We start from the raw sequence: 15,904 nt of genomic DNA, 5'->3' as shown, positions 1-15,904 counted from the left end.
CTACGTTAGGGAGGGAATTGGGGTCCAGTTTAAATATTAGCTTATCCTTTAGGACCCCGAGGAAAGTCTCCTGGATGGATAGGGCCTGAAGTTCACAAATTCTCCTAGCAGAGGATATTGCTACCAGGAAACCCGTCTTAAGAGTAACCCACTTGATAGACAGAGACTCTATAGGCTCAAATGGGGATTCTGACAAGCCTAAAAGAACTGTATTCAGGTTCCACAGAGCTACCAAATTCTTAATTCTAGGCATTATCTGCAGCCTTCAAAACTCTAGAAACCCAGGGGACATTATAAAAACTAGTGTTGTAGAAGGCACCTTAGGCAGACATCTGTCTGGTGAGAGACCCATATCCAGCCCATCTTGAAGGAAATCCAGAATGAGAGGGATATTGGGAGTGGACTGGTTAAACCTGTCCCCACCCCAATAGGCAAACTTTTTCCACACCTTGAGATATGCCCGAGAGGTATTGGACTTTCTGCTGAGCATTAGGGTATCCACCACTCTGAGATAAACCCAGACCTAGGAGAGTGGACTGCAGCAACCAGGCTGATAGTTTGAAAAAGCCTGGGGTTCGGATGGCTGATTCGGCCCTGGATTAGGAGGTCCTCCATCGGGCAAACAGGATTGGCTCCTCCCAGCTAAGGGATCTTAGAAGACCAAACCTTCTGGGCCCAAAAGGGGACCACCAGGATTAGGGACACTTCTCAGTCTGGAATTTCTGCAGGAACTTCGGGATCATCGGGATTGGTGGAAAGGCATAGACGAGACTCGACGTCCAGTCCTGGGTGAAGGCGTCTACCGCCACGCAGGGATTCCTTTGGTTAAGGGAGAAGTAATGAGGAACCTTGTGGTTTTCTTTGAGGCGAACAGATCCAGACTCGGATGCCCCACTGAACCTGGATCTTCCGAAATGCTGTTAAAGAAACAGACCATTCGCCTAGATCTAGTCTCTGCTGACTGAGAATATCTGCCCTTAGATTGAGAAAGCCCTTTAGGTGGACCGCTGCAAGAGATTTTAGATTCTTCTCTGTCCACAAGAATCTGTCTTGAGAGATTCTGAAGATGACCGTGCCTTGTTCCTCCCTGATGATGAATGAAAGGCACTGCTGTGGAGTTGTCCGAATGGACCCGTACATGACTCTTTCTTAACTGGGTCTGTGTTGCTTTTAAGCCTTCCCATATTGCCCGAAGCTCCTTGTAATTGGATGACATCCCCCTTTGAGGTTCAGACCAAGTCCCCTGGAGGAAATTTCCAGCTGCAAGGCCGCCCCAGCCCCAGGAGCTGGCATCCGTTGTCAAGGAGAAAATATCTTCCTGATTCCAGAAGACCCCTGTCTGTATATTCTTGTCTATGAGCCACCACTGTAAAGAGAGATTTTTACTTCCCTGGTTAGATATATCTTCTGGTCCAGGGTTAGCTGTGACCTGTTCCATTTCCTGAGAACCAGGTCCTGCAGGGGTCTCATGTGGTACTGAGCCCAAGCAACCGCAGGAATGCAGGATGAGAGACATCCCAGCATTTTCATTCCTTCTCTGACAGAGCAAACCAGACTCCTCAGGAATTGCTGGATTCTGATCTTCAGATCCTGGACCTTTGTGGAAGGTAGCAAAGATTTCTGCAGGACGGAATCTAGAAGGATGCCCAAAAAAACTCTCCGATTTGGCTGGAAGGAGGTTGGATTTCTCCCAATTGACTATCCAGCCAAGATCCTGAAGATGAGAAAGGACCAATTGAATACGTGACTGAAGCAGATCTGTACTTTCTGCTACAACTAACAGATCGTCCAGATAGGGAACTATTAGTATTCCCCTCCGGCCTAAGGAGGCCACTACCTCTGCCATGACTTTGGAGAAGATGCGAGGGGCAGAAGATATTCCGAAAGGAAGGCAGTTGAACTGATAATAATTGACCCTTCCTTCCAGCTGTACTGCGAATCTTAGATACTTCCTGGATTGATGGATGGGGATGTGGAAGTAAGCATCCTTGAGGTCTATCGTGGCCATCATAGCCCCTTCTTGATGAGTTTCACTGCAGACCTCAATGTTTCCATTTTGAATCTGCGATAGGTGATATGTTTGTTCAGCGGCTTAAATTTTTTTTATAGTCCTGAACTTGCTGCTTGGTTTTTTAACTAAAAATAAAGTGGAATAGTGACCCCTTCCTACTTCCCAGCTGGGAACACATTCTATTGCCCCTAGGCATAATAACTTTCTTATGTCGTCGAACAGAAAAGACATTTGAGATAAGGGGACCTGGGTTAAGGTGAATTTATGTGGGGGAAGAGATTCTAGCTCTATCGCATAACCTTCTTTTATAATGTTGACAATAAAAGGGTCTGCGATGACACGCTCCCATGTATCTATGAAGGAGCTGAGTTTTCCTCCAACCCTGATGGCGTCATTGCTTGGAGGAGATTGAAGAGGAAATTTCTTTCTTTCCCCCTTTTTGTATAGCTCCACCTCCCTGATTTTCCTCTCTCTGTTTTGGTATGCTGAGGTTGTGTTTTGTTACGAAAAAACTGCCTCTTATTTTTAGATCTGTCTTCAGGAAAACCTTTTTTGCTGTCAGTGGCATTTTCTAAGATTCTATCCAAGTCGAGACCAAAGAAATACTGGCCATGGAACTGCAGAGATATCGACTTGTTCTTGGACGTCATATACCCCTGACCAGGCCTTCAGCCAAAGGACTCTTCTAATTGTATTAGACAGGACTGCCGTACGGGCAGATAGTCTTATGGACTCCACTAAGGGGTCTGCTAGGCAGCTAGTGGCCATCTTTAGTAGGGGAAGGCTGTCCAAGATCTGTTCCCTCTGAGTTTTATTAACTAAATGTAACTCTAACTGTTGCAGCCATACTTTTAAGGTACGGGCCACAATGTCGCAGCTACCCCCGGTTTTAAAAGGGCTCCCTTGCCTTCCCATGTCTTCTTATGAAGGCTCGCCGCCTTCCTGTCCATAGGGTCCTTCAAACTGTGTGGCATCCTCAAAAGGAAGGACCGTTCTTTCCCGACCTTGGCCACAGGAGCATCAACTCTAGGAATGGACTCCCAGTCTGTAATCTGCTTCGTCAAAGGGATACCGCCTCTTAATGACCCAAGGAATGAAGGAACCCTTTATAGGTTTGTCCCATTCTGCTTTATTCAGCTTCTGTACATTATCCGGCACCGGAAACACAGACCTCTGCCTTTCCCCCAGACCCCCGAATATCTCTTCCTGAATTTTTCTGGGCTTCCTGGGAATTTCCATCCTAATTGTGGCCCTTATAGCTATGATTAACTCTTTGATATCTGCAGGGTTAAACAGAAACCTCCTGTATTCGTTATCTTCATCGGACTCCTGGGTCATATGTAATATCTCAGGATCCGAAAGATCAGGATTTACTGAATCGGAATCACTTCCCACACTAATAAGATCTCTAGAAATTCCCGGTCTAGGGGGAGGGGACCTGGAGGCGGGGGAAGCTTCCCTTTTTTGTGAAGCCAGGGCTGATTGAACCTTTTCCCTAACGATGGACTTGATACAGTCCTGATCAAAAGTTTAAGACCACTTGAAAAATTGCGAAAAATCATATTTAGCATGGCTGGATCTTAACAAGGTTCCAAGTAGAGCTTCAACAAGAAGAAATAGAGGTGAGACAAAACATTTTTTGAGCATTCAATTTAATGAAAACAACGAATAAACTGAAACGGGCTGTTTTTTCAGCTGATCAAAAGTTTAGGACCACACCTCCAAAACCACAGGATGGGCCAAAAGAGTGATGTTATTCTTCTGGAAGAAGTCCCTTGTCCTGCGGGCATTGTGTACTGTAACATTGTCCTGTTGAAAAACCCAGTCGTTACCACACAGACGAGGGCCCTCAGTCATGAGGAATACTCTCTGCAACATCTGGACATAGCCAGCAGCTGTTTGACGCCCCTGCACTTCCTGAAGCTCCATTGTTCCACTGAAGGAAAAAGCACCCCAGACTATTATGGCGCCCCCTCCACTGTGGCGCATAGAAAACATCTCAGGTGGGATCTGCTTGTCATGCCAGTAACGTTGGAAACCTTCAGGACCATCAAGGTTACATTTTTTCTCATCAGAGAATAATACTTTCTTCCACCTTTTGAATGTCCCATGTTTCGTGCTCTCTTGCAAAGTCCAGACGAGCAGTTCTGTGGCGTTCAAGGAAGGGCTTTGGACTCGGAGTCGAGGAGTCTGAGTCGGAGGCAATTTTGGCTACCTGGAGTCGGCAAGACTCCTCCTAGATTTAAATTGGAATAAAAAAAATAAAAAAAAAGTTTAAATGTCCCAATTCACAAAAAGTTAAAATTAATTACCGTATTTTTCGCCCTATAAGACGCACCTGCCCATAAGACGCACCTAGGTTTTTGAGGAGGAAAATTAAGAGAGAAAAATATTTTGAACCAAAAGGTGTGCTTTTTGGTGGGTTTTGAACTAATAAGGGCATCTGTGGGTGGCACATATATAGCATCTTATCTTATGTGTCATCCACAGATCCCCCCCATAACAGTGTCCCTGTGTAGTGAATGGGGGCCGGCATCTATTTCTGTAATGCCAGTGGGGCCCGGTGCCTGCTTCATTCATAAAGTGGGCGGACCAGGCGCCCACCCGGCCTCCTGACTGCCAAGAAGTTAGTAGTAAGTAGTACAGCGCTAGATTTAAGATGATTGGAATACTTTAACAATACCCACAAGTTAGATATTATTACCGTATACTACAGTGAGCGGGGCCCGGTGTAGTAGAATACAGTGACTGCACCGGGCCCCGCTGCCATTACAGAAACAGATGCCGGCCCCCATCCCCTCCTCCCTATCAGCCTATTCACCGGACAGTCGCAGCATTCGCCCCATAAGACGCACTGCTATTTTTCCCCCACTTTTGCGAAAAATACGGTACTTCTCTACTGTAAGATTAAAGGCCAATGCATGCAGTGCGTCACGTTACCGCAAAACGAACACGTTAAGTGACCATGAAGAAGCATGCTTTTCATATGCTTCACTATATGGCACGCAACGCACAGTTAAGGAGCGGCAATACTTATACTTTCCATTGTGTTGCGTTCCCTGTAACAGCCGAAGACAACGCCCATGGTTAACCTAGCCTCTCACTGATAACGGATTTAAGTAAATATGTTTTTTGCAAGACTAGAGACACTTGTATAAGTGAAGGGAATGGATAGTCAATAGTTCAAGACTGAAGCTGTAAACCATTTGAAAAACTGCTGTCATTCAGCTAAGGCTATAAAAACTTGTAAACTAAAATTGTTAGCTTAAACATTAAACATGACTATGGGATTCTACTAGGGAAATCATGTTTTAAAATAAATGCCCCTTCCTGGATCCTCCCACTGCCCTATCGTCAGCAGAAGATCCGCGCACACAGAAGGCAGCAGCTTCCTAGCCAGTAGTTCTGTGGTAATGACATGTATGTTGCCTTTCTTTCCTTCAAGGAATGTATAAAATACATCCGCATATTAAATGCAGAGGAGTCGGAAGTACCAAAAACTGAAGTCGAAGTCGGTCCATTTATCTACCGACTCCACAGCCCTTGTTCAAGGAGACGAGGTGTTTTGAAGGCGTTTTTTGTTTTTGAAGCCCTTTAATCTCAAATGCCGTCTGATGGTTATGGGGCTGCAGTCAGCACCAGTAAGGGCCTTAATGTGGGTCGAGGATCGTCCAGTGTCTTGACGGACAACCAATTGGATCCTCCGGCTCAGTGCTGATGAAATTTTTTTGGGTCTTCCACTTGAATTTTTTGTTCCATAACCCTCAGGATCATTTAAGAAATTCCAAATGACTGTCTTACTGCGTCCCGCCTCAGCAGCGATGGCGCGCTGTGAGAGACCCAGCTTATGCAGTTCAACAACCCGACCACGTTCAAAAAGGGAGAATTTTTTTGCCTTTGCCATCACAACGTGTGACTACCTGACAGAAAATGACAATTACATCTTTGCACAGATTGGCCTTTTAAAGGCATGTGGTCCTAAACTTTGGATCAGCTGAAAAACAGCCTGTTTCAGTTTAATTGTTATTTTCAATTAATTGAATGCTCAAAAAATGTTTTGTCTCACTCCCATTTCTTCTTGTTGCATGCTGAAGCTCTACTTGGAACCTTGTTAAGATCCAACAATGTAAAATATGAATTTTTGCAATTTTTCAAGTGGTCTTAAACTTTTGAGCAGGCTAGAGGACTGAGATTTAACGACCGATGCACTACATTCCTTACACAGTGGTTTAGACCCAGAAGAGGGCAGACGTTTCGAACACAAGCCGCACTTCCTGGCCTTAACCTTAACAGAGGAGGAAGACTCCTTTTCTCCCTGGAACATATAAGGGAGAGAAGAATCAACCACTACAGGGCAACAATGGTACATGAAGTGTGCCTGACTCGGGCTACTCACTGGACCCTGGGTAGTGGGGGGCTCCGATCCTGAGCCGTGTGTGGTAGGGGCACTCATGTTCAACAGGTCCCATCCACCAAAATCGTCAGAGGCACAAGCAGGGGTGCAAACACTGGGCGCCATCTTCAGCCGGCAACCTGCCCCTTTTATGTGCCGGAACGAGTGACATCATGACGCAAAGCCACGCCCCTCTGCGTCTGACATCATCCCCCAGCAGCTGAAGGGAATCGCGTCCTAGCCTCGCTCCAGCCGCCATACCACTCCGCATATAGCCCTCCTGGAATGCTGCAGGAGGGAACTTTGCCGGGGCCACCAACACCAGCAGGGGCCCGGGCACAGACCTTGGCAGGAGGAGGGAGAGCCGAACCTCCGGTCTGTATAGAAGATGCATAAGATGCGTAAAGAAACGATACTGAGAGGAACCCCATAGAGCTACCAGCACCTCTCTGGTCTTCCTTCCCTGGCAGGACAGGAAAAAACACTGGTGATGAGGGGGAGGGGTGGGGTTTTTAACCTCAGTGTTTCTTCCTGTCCTGAGAGGAAGTCAGTCTCAGAGTGTGCTGTCATGGAGACGACTAGGGAAATAAAAATAAAAAAAATGTAGAAATGGGACAGCACTCCAAGACTTGAAAAGGATAGGTATCTATTCACCCAGATACCTATCCTTTTCAAGTCTTGGAGTGCTGTCCCATTTCTACATATACAATAAGGATGAAGCTCATTCCCTTGGACATAGCACCTGAGCCAGCTTACTGGTGCCGCCAAATTCCTTTTTGAGATATATATATATATATATATATATATATATATATATATATACAGTACAGACCAAAAGTTTGGACACACCTTCTCATTCAAAGAGTTTTCCCTTTCGCCCATGACAGCACCCTTGAGAGACCGCCTCCATCCAGGACAGGAAACAGGAACTTTCGTGGAGAGCTCATAAGGAGGAGCATGGCCCCGAGACCACCAGTTCCTGTTTCCTGTCCTAGACAGAGGACGGTTCGTGGAGAGAGGAAAAGAAAAGCTAGGCTGCAGGGCCCCGGAGGAATTGTTCTAAAGTGGGGTTACCTGTTCCGGCATAAGTCTCCTCTAGGAGCCGCCGGCCGGAGTCTGGTGTCTGCTGCTGGGGTCTGGCTTACGCTGCGCTGGCGATACTCTGCAGTCCCGGGCTCACCGAGAGGTGCGTTCGGCACGCCGGTCCTGCCCGACAGTGCTCAGGCGGGCCGGGGCCTTCTTCTTTGCCGCGCGCAGGGGGAACTAAAATCTCGCGATGCCAGCGAGATCCGGGTCTCGGTAGAGACTTCCGGTTTTTGGAACGCACGCAGCGTGCGTTCCGGAAGTAGGAAGAGCCTTCTCCTACTTAGGCCGCAGAGGATTTCCAGCAGGACCCGACCGAGGAGATCGGACCCACAGGCGCACGGTCAGCAGCAGCCCAGCCAGCCAGCCAGCCTTACAGGAAGCCAGATTTCCTTTGGATCCGGGGAGTCACTCTCTATCCCACAGCAGTATGGAGGAGGAGAGTGCCCTACGCGCCGATCAACAGGAGGGTCATGAGATCAGACCGGTACTCCTGGTGGGGTAAGGGGGATCATTCCCCACCATTTATTTCATTTTTTAAGCTAAATCTCCTTTCCCTCTTGTTTCTTCCTGCATTTAGACTACAAAAGAGGGCCCTAGAAAGGCAATTTCAAAGACCAGAGGGAAGGAGTGTGCCGTCTGTAAAAAGAAACTGGCCCCCTCTTGGTTGAAAAAGCTATGCCAAAGTTGTATTGAGAAACTAGTGGAGGAGGAGTCCCCATCCCTTCTACAGAGTATTAGGGAGATGGTAAAGACGGAGGTCTCGGATTCCCTGAAAGATTTCAAAAAGAGCTTTCCCGCTGTAGCCTCTACCTCCCTGGGAACCAGATCAAGCACGGCTAATAGATCTGACTCAGATCCTTTAGAGGAAAGCGATACGGGAGAAATCCTAGATAGCCCAGACTCGTCCCAGGATGAAGAATCCACGGGCAGGCCACTTTTTTCCCCCGATGATACGGAAGCTTTACTAAAAGCAGTTCGTGCGACTATGAAAGTAGACGAACCCAAAGACCCAAGATCCGTTCAGGATATCATGTTTGGTGATCTCGGGCAGAAAAAATCTAGAGTATTTCCCGTTAACGAGAATATAAAGTTTTTAATACAGAGGGAATGGAAAAGACCCGATAAAAAGTTTTTTGTGCCAAAAAATGTAAAAAGGAAATATCCCTTTGACGAGGCAGACTCAGTAAACTGGGACAGACCCCCTAAATTGGATGCACCTGTTGCAAAAATTTCAAAAAAATCGGCCCTTCCGTTCGAGGACTTAGGTTCTCTTAAAGACCCTATGGATAAGCGAGCAGAGGTTTACTTGAAAAAAGTTTGGGAGACCTCAGCCCAAGCATTCAAACCAAATATTGCCGCCACATCCACTGCTAGGTCTCTGAAATTATGGCTAGAGGAGTTAGAATCTCACATTCAGAACAAGACCCCGAGAGATCAATTGTTAACCGTTTTCCCCACTCTACTTAAAGCAGTAGACTTTATTTCTGATGCATCAGCCGATGCTTTAAAATTAAATGCTAGGTCAGCTGCTCTTTCAAATTCAGCCAGACGAGCTATTTGGCTAAAAGGTTGGTCGGGAGACACGGGATCTAAAAATAAGCTTTGTGCAATTCCTTGTCAGGGCGATTATCTTTTTGGATCCGTCTTAGACGACCTTTTGGATAAAGCCTCGGACAATAAAAAAGGATTCCCTGTCTCCAGACCCCCGAAAAAACAACGTTTTTTTCGCAAAAACAAGAAAGATTTTTTTAGGGGGCAGAGGAAAGACTTCAGAGCTGACAACAAGAATAGGAAAAGCAAGGGGTTTCTCTTCAGTTCCCAATCCTCCTCAACCTCTAAACCATCACAGCAATGACGGTTTCTCTCCCGTGGGGGGCAGACTTTCTCTCTTCCTCTACGCCTGGGAGAAAATCTCCTCAAGTCCCTGGATTTTAGGCGTTATAAAGGAGGGGTTTGGTCTAGAGTTTGTCTCCCGCCCACCGGACAGATTCAAAATCACGAATTTTCTAGGAAACCCGGGGAAAAATCTAGCCTTACAACAAGAGATTGTATCCCTACTTCGGAAAAATGTTCTAATTCCGGTGCCGGAGGCAGAGAAGGGCGAGGGTTTTTACTCCTCCCTTTTTCTGGTCCCCAAACCGGATGGAACATTCAGAACTATTATAAATCTAAAGGATTTAAATCAATTCCTCTCTTACAAAAAATTCAGAATGGAGTCGATCCAATCAGTCATAAAACATCTATTCAGGGGCTGCTTCATGGCTACGATAGACGTAAGAGATGCGTACTACCACATTCCCATTCGGCTAGACTGTCAAAAATTCCTCAGAGTCGCGGTTTCTATAGGAGGTCACATCCAGCACTTACAATACACAGCCCTTCCCTTTGGGATTTCTCAAGCTCCCAGACTTTTCACGAAAGTCATGGCAGAAGTCATGGCTCATGTAAGGGAAAAAGACATTTTACTAATACCTTACTTAGACGATCTCCTGGTGGTAGCAGAGTCAAAATCCATTCTAGAAGCGCACCTCAAAAAAGTAGTGCAGATCCTAGAAGACCTCGGCTGGCAAATAAACGGAGAAAAATCCCATTTAATTCCTTCCCAAGTTTGCATCTTTTTAGGGATGATGCTGGACTCAAAGAAACTACTCTGTATTCTACCCCAGGACAAGATTCAGAGATTAATACAACAGGTTCAGTCCCTGATATCGTCAGAGAACCCTACTATCAGACAAGCAATGGCGGTCTTGGGCAGAATGACCTCAACCATACCAGCGGTCAGTTGGAGCCATCTTCACTCCAGACCCCTACAGTGGCAAATTCTGAAGGAGTGGCAGGGCTCCCTCCGCCCATTAGATACACCTTTCACACTCACCCCCCAAGTGATCCAGTCCCTTCACTGGTGGCTGAACCCCGTAAACCTGTCCCAGGGGCTCCCTTGGTTCCAACAAGACTTTGTTACCCTTACCACCGACGCAAGTCCTTCCGGGTGGGGGGGCCTGTTGCCAAGGGTACTTAAGACAAGGTGTTTGGGAAAGAGAGCAGAGTCTAGACTCCCAAAACATGAGGGAACTGAGGGCGGTCTTTTTCGCCTTAAAAGAGTTTCTTCCTTTACTACAGGGAAAGTCTATAAAAGTTTTTTCAGACAACGCCACAGTGGTCTCCTATCTGAACAAACAAGGAGGAACCAGATCAGAAAATCTTATGCGGTTAACAACGGATATCTTTTCCCTTATAATTCCTTCTGTGCCGTCCCTTATGGCAATACATCTAAAAGGTTCAGAAAACAAAGTGGCAGATTTCTTAAGTCGAAATACACTAGACCAGGGGGAATGGTGTCTGAACCAAATGGTGTTCGATCAAATAATTCGACTTTGGGGTCGTCCTCATCTGGACTTGTTCGCCACCAGAGAAAACAGAAAGTGTCATTGTTTCTTTTCCCTCAGCACGAGAGATTCACCAACAGGGATAGATGCCTTCTCCCTTCCCTGGCCGAACCAGCTCCTCTACGCCTTTCCTCCATTAAGGCTTCTTCCAAGATTCTTACAGAAGCTGAGACAAGAAAGAACAACAGTGATCTTAATTGCTCCTTTCTGGCCCAGAAGAACCTGGTTCACCTGGTTGAGGAAGCTATCCTTGACGGACCCTTGGATTCTCCCGGAGTGGCAAGATCTTCTATCCCAAGGACCAGTCAATCATCCGAGTGTGAAGCAGCTACACCTAACAGCATGGCTCTTGAGGGGGAAATCCTAGAAAGTAGAGGACTCTCCAAGAGCGTAGTTTCCACTTTACTATCCTGCAGAAAGGATGTCACCTCCTCTATTTATCTCAGGATTTGGAACACCTTCCAGAAGTTTGCCAAGGATCCAGTGAATCCTTTAAATCCCCCACCTATGTGTAGGATTTTAGATTTTTTGCAAGCTGGACATGAAAAAAATTTGAGGCCAAGTACTCTTAGAGTACAGGTATCCGCTTTGAGTGCGTTCTTTGATTCTCCCATCGCTAGCCACCCGTGGGTCCGAAGATTCTTTAAAGCCATCAGCAGGCTTAGGCCTATACCTGGACCTTCAATTCCCCCCTGGGACCTCAACTTGGTCCTTACTAGCCTCACAGAACCTCCCTTTGAGCCACTTAAACAGTTACCTATAAAGATTTTGTCTTTCAAAACAGCGTTTCTTGTGGCAATTACCTCAGCAAGGAGGGTTGGTGAGATTTCAGCCTTCTCTACCTCGCCTCCGTACACTAACATCTTAGATGATAGGGTTCTCATTAAACCAGACCCTTCCTTCTTACCGAAAGTGGTTTCTATGTTTCATAGAACGCAGGACATTATCCTTCCTTCCCTGTGCCAAGATCCGAGAAATGAAAAAGAGGAAAAACTGCACTGTTTAGATGTAAAAAGATGCCTATCTCATTATCTGGAGGTTACTAGTCAGTGGAGGAAAACCTCAAAACTCTTCATTCAGTTTAGTGGGAAAAATAAGGGCCTCCCAGCCTCTTCTAAAACCCTTTCCAGATGGATCGTAAGAGCCATTAATTTGGCCTATTCTTCAGCTGGAAAGGCGCCCCCGGGGGGCTTTGGTGCTCATTCTACAAGATCAGTCTCCACCACTTGGGCAGAAAGGGCTGACGCTACCCTAGAACAAATTTGTAGAGCAGCCACATGGCAGTCGCCTAGCACCTTCTTCCGTCACTACAGATTGGACCTAGGCAATAGAGAACAGCTAGCCTTCGGTAGGAAAGTCCTCCAGGCGGTAGTCCCACCCTAAGAAATAAAGGGATTTCTATTCTAATCGTCTCTCAAGGGTGCTGTCATGGGCGAAAGGGAAATTTAAGATTACACTTACCGGTAATCACTTTTCCATAAGCCCATGACAGCACCCGGGTTTATTCCCACCCTGATATTCATATAAAAAAAAAAAAAAAAAGATATATAGGAAAAAAAAAAAAATATATATAAATATATATATACAAAAAAAAAAAAAAAAAAGAGAAGAGTGTGGTCTAGGACAAGTTCTTGCGATTAACTGGTGGTCTCGGGGCCATGCTCCTCCTTATGAGCTCTCCACGAAAGTTCCTGTTTCCTGTCCTGGATGGAGGCGGTCTCTCAAGGGTGCTGTCATGGGCTTATGGAAAAGTGATTACCGGTAAGTGTAATCTTAAATTTCTTTATTTTCATGACTATGAAAATTGTAGATTCACAATGAAGGCATCAAAACTATGAATTAACACATGTGGAATTATATACATAACAAAAAAGTGTGAAACAACTGAAAATATGTCATATTCTAGGTTCTTCAAAGTAGCCACCTTTTGCTTTGATTACTGCTTTGCACACTCTTGGCATTCTCTTGATGAGCTTCAAGAGGTAGTCATCTGAAATGGTTTTCACTTCACAGGTGTGCCCTGTCAGGTTTAATAAGTGGGATTTCTTGCCTTATAAATGGGGTTGGGACCATCAGTTGCGTTGTGGAGAAGTCAGGTGGATACACAGCTGATAGTCCTACTGAATAGACTGTTAGAATTTGTATTATGGCAAGAAAAAAGCAGCTAAGTAAAGAAAAACAAGTGGCCATCATTACTTTAAGAAATGAAGGTCAGTCAGTCCGAAAAATTGGGAAAACTTTGAAAGTGTCCCCAAGTGCAGTCACAAAAAGATAGAATATCTGCTAGGAAACCACTGCTAAGAACAGGCAACAAGCAGAAGAGACTTGTTTGGGCTAAAGAACACAAGGAATGGACATTAGACCAGTGGAAATCTGTGCTTTGGTCTGATGAGTCCAAATTTGAGATCTTTGGTTCCAACCACCGTGTCTTTGTGCGACGCAGAAAAGGTGAACGGATGGACTCTACATGCCTGGTTCCCACCGTGAAGCATGGAGGAGGAGGTGTGATGGTGTGGGGGTGCTTTGCTGGTGACACTGTTGGGGATTTATTCAAAATTGAAGGCATACTGAACCAGCATGGCTACCTCAGCATCTTGCAGCGGCATGCTATTCCATCCGGTTTGCGTTTAGTTGGACCATCATTTATTTTTCAACAGGACAATGACCCCAAACACACCTCCAGGCTGTGTAAGGGCTATTTGACCATGAAGGAGAGTGATGGGGTGCTGCGCCAGATGACCTGGCCTCCATAGTCACTGGACCTGAACCCAATTGAGATGGTTTGGGGTGAGCTGGACCGCAGAGTGAAGGCAAAAGGGCCAACAAGTGCTAAGCATCTCTGGGAACTCCTTCAAGACTGTTGGAAGACCATTTCAGGTGACTACCTCTTGAAGCTCATCAAGAGAATGCCAAGAGTATGCAAAGCAGTAATCAAAGCAAAAGGTGGCTACTTTGAAGAACCTAGAATGACATATTTTCAGTAGTTTCACACTTTTTTGTTATGTATATAATTCCACATGTGTTAATTCATAGTTTTGATGGCTTCAGTGTGAATCTACAATTTTCATAGTCATGAAAATAAAGAAAACTCTTTGAATGAGAAGGTGTGTCCAAACTTTTGGTCTGTACTGTATGTATGTGTGTATGTATGTGTGTGTGTGTGTATATATATATTGCGCACCTGTGACTTTTTATTTCTACATAAGTAAAACCACTATATTCTCCACTGTAAATATTTCCTTCTATAACTGAATATAGTTTACTGTCTTTACTGCAACTATGGTTGTCGTGTTTTCCAGGGGCCTTGGGCAAAGCTCCCAGCAAAGTCACAGACGCCTTACCAGAGACGGATCTGGAGGGAGCCACAGCTGCTGTTGTATCTGATGAAGAGGAGGAGGACATGGAAGCCATGCATTCGCGACTCGCCGCACTCCGGAGCTAATGACGCACTGTACAGACTCTGTTCTTTATTCTACTTGTAACTTTCTTTTGTGAAAGTCATTTGGGATATATATATATACACACTATATAAATCTATCTATCCTCAGCTTATTAAAGGTGGCCTACTCCTGTGCTGTCTTTTCCCCCTGGTTCTTGGTACTCACATCTAGCCCTTTGAGGAGGCACGCAGCGGGGATGACTCCATACATCTGCCACTATACGCCGTGCACTCCCCTTGCCTTTCTGTGGCTGGATAACCATGATGACCTGCTGAGTGTGATCAGTGGGATGGACAGACAGTGGACTTGGAGAGCGGGTTTTGCATCTGTTAAATAAATGGTGGATACATAACTGTATCTATATATAATCTATTTTTTAACCTTTGGATTATGTTTTGATTGTGTTGTCAGATTTCTGAAATGTTGCCTATTGATTCCATAACAAAGGAAAGATCCATGACTCTCTATAGAGGCAGTCTTTCCCTAAACTTTTTATGCTGCAAGGGGTTGTCCAGTTTCAGCCTACAATAAAGAACTGGTAAGTACTTACCTGAGAGATCCCCTTCCACCACTTCGGTTCTCCTGGCTGGCCTCTGCAGCAGTGATGTCACGTCACCAACACACAAGCGCTGCAGCCAATCACTGACCTCGGCTGTGGATTTTAGTTTTCAGTGGGAGCCATTGATTGGCTGGAGCAGTTACACATTGCCAACATGACGTCACCGCTGCAGAGGTCAGTCAGGAGAACCGGAGGATCTTTCAGATAAGTACTTGATAATTCTTTATTGCAGTCTGATTCCGAGAGTTGTCTGGTTTCCTCCTCAAACTGGTAATGCTCTTGCTACATAAAAGGGGTTGTCGAGGATTAGGATGGTTTGCTTTTTCCAAAAACAGTGGCACGCTTGTCTGTGGGCTGTACCTGGCAATGAAGTTCATCCAAATCCTAGTAAATGCTGAAATACCAAACTTAGTCCTTGGTTTTATTGGGGGGGGAATCAAAATCTTGTTCTAATCCTAGATAGCACATTTAAAGTTCTCTGAAAATGAAAGTTTTATATAATAATTACTACACTTTTTTTTTCTTCAAGATCCATTCTTCAGGTACTACTATGTGCACTTAGAATTACTGGATAAAAAAGGGTATTTTGGTTTCAGAAAACAAAGCCCATATTCCTCTGGGAACTGCTCCTGTCTCCTAAACGGGGCTCCTAAAGTGAAGGAGAGGACACCAGACATGCACTGTGTCTTCTCCATTCACTGCTATGGGACTTCTGAAAATAATTGTAAGTAGGCGACTGGCACTCACTATATGGGTCACAACGACAGCATTTATTGACATAAAAAATCACAAAATGATCACATCAAGTTAAAACATCACAATTGGCACAAAAATGATGCATAAAATATCCCCTAAAAACGTATATAAAATTCAAATCAACCATCCACTGGTGTATAAGCCCTATGGATAAAGGGATCTGCTACATATGATAAGGACTGTCCTTTGATGGTAAATAAAGTCCCAATGATCCACTTGGATAGTCTGGTAAATTTATAGCAGTGTCCCTTTAAAACAAGGTGGTATGCATCC

At 45.3% G+C, this 15,904-nt stretch overlaps 1 protein-coding gene across 1 annotated transcript in view; it reads left to right on the top strand.

Moving 5' to 3' along the window:
• CHMP3 (charged multivesicular body protein 3) overlaps positions 1-14,688 on the top strand; it is a 43,932-nt gene extending 29,244 nt beyond the window's left edge. Inside the window, exon 6 of the mRNA XM_044295215.1 lies at positions 14,176-14,688. Within this exon, the coding sequence (XP_044151150.1) occupies positions 14,176-14,318 (143 nt within the window). The 3' untranslated portion in view covers positions 14,319-14,688. The remainder of the gene's footprint in view (positions 1-14,175) is intronic.
• Positions 14,689-15,904: the final 1,216 nt, after the last annotated feature.

The sequence above is a fragment of the Bufo gargarizans genome, chromosome 1, assembly GCF_014858855.1.
Source record: "Bufo gargarizans isolate SCDJY-AF-19 chromosome 1, ASM1485885v1, whole genome shotgun sequence".
Taxonomy (NCBI): Eukaryota; Metazoa; Chordata; class Amphibia; order Anura; family Bufonidae; genus Bufo; species Bufo gargarizans.
The sequence above is the reverse complement of the archived record's forward strand: the minus strand, read 5'-3'. Positions and strand labels throughout refer to the sequence as shown.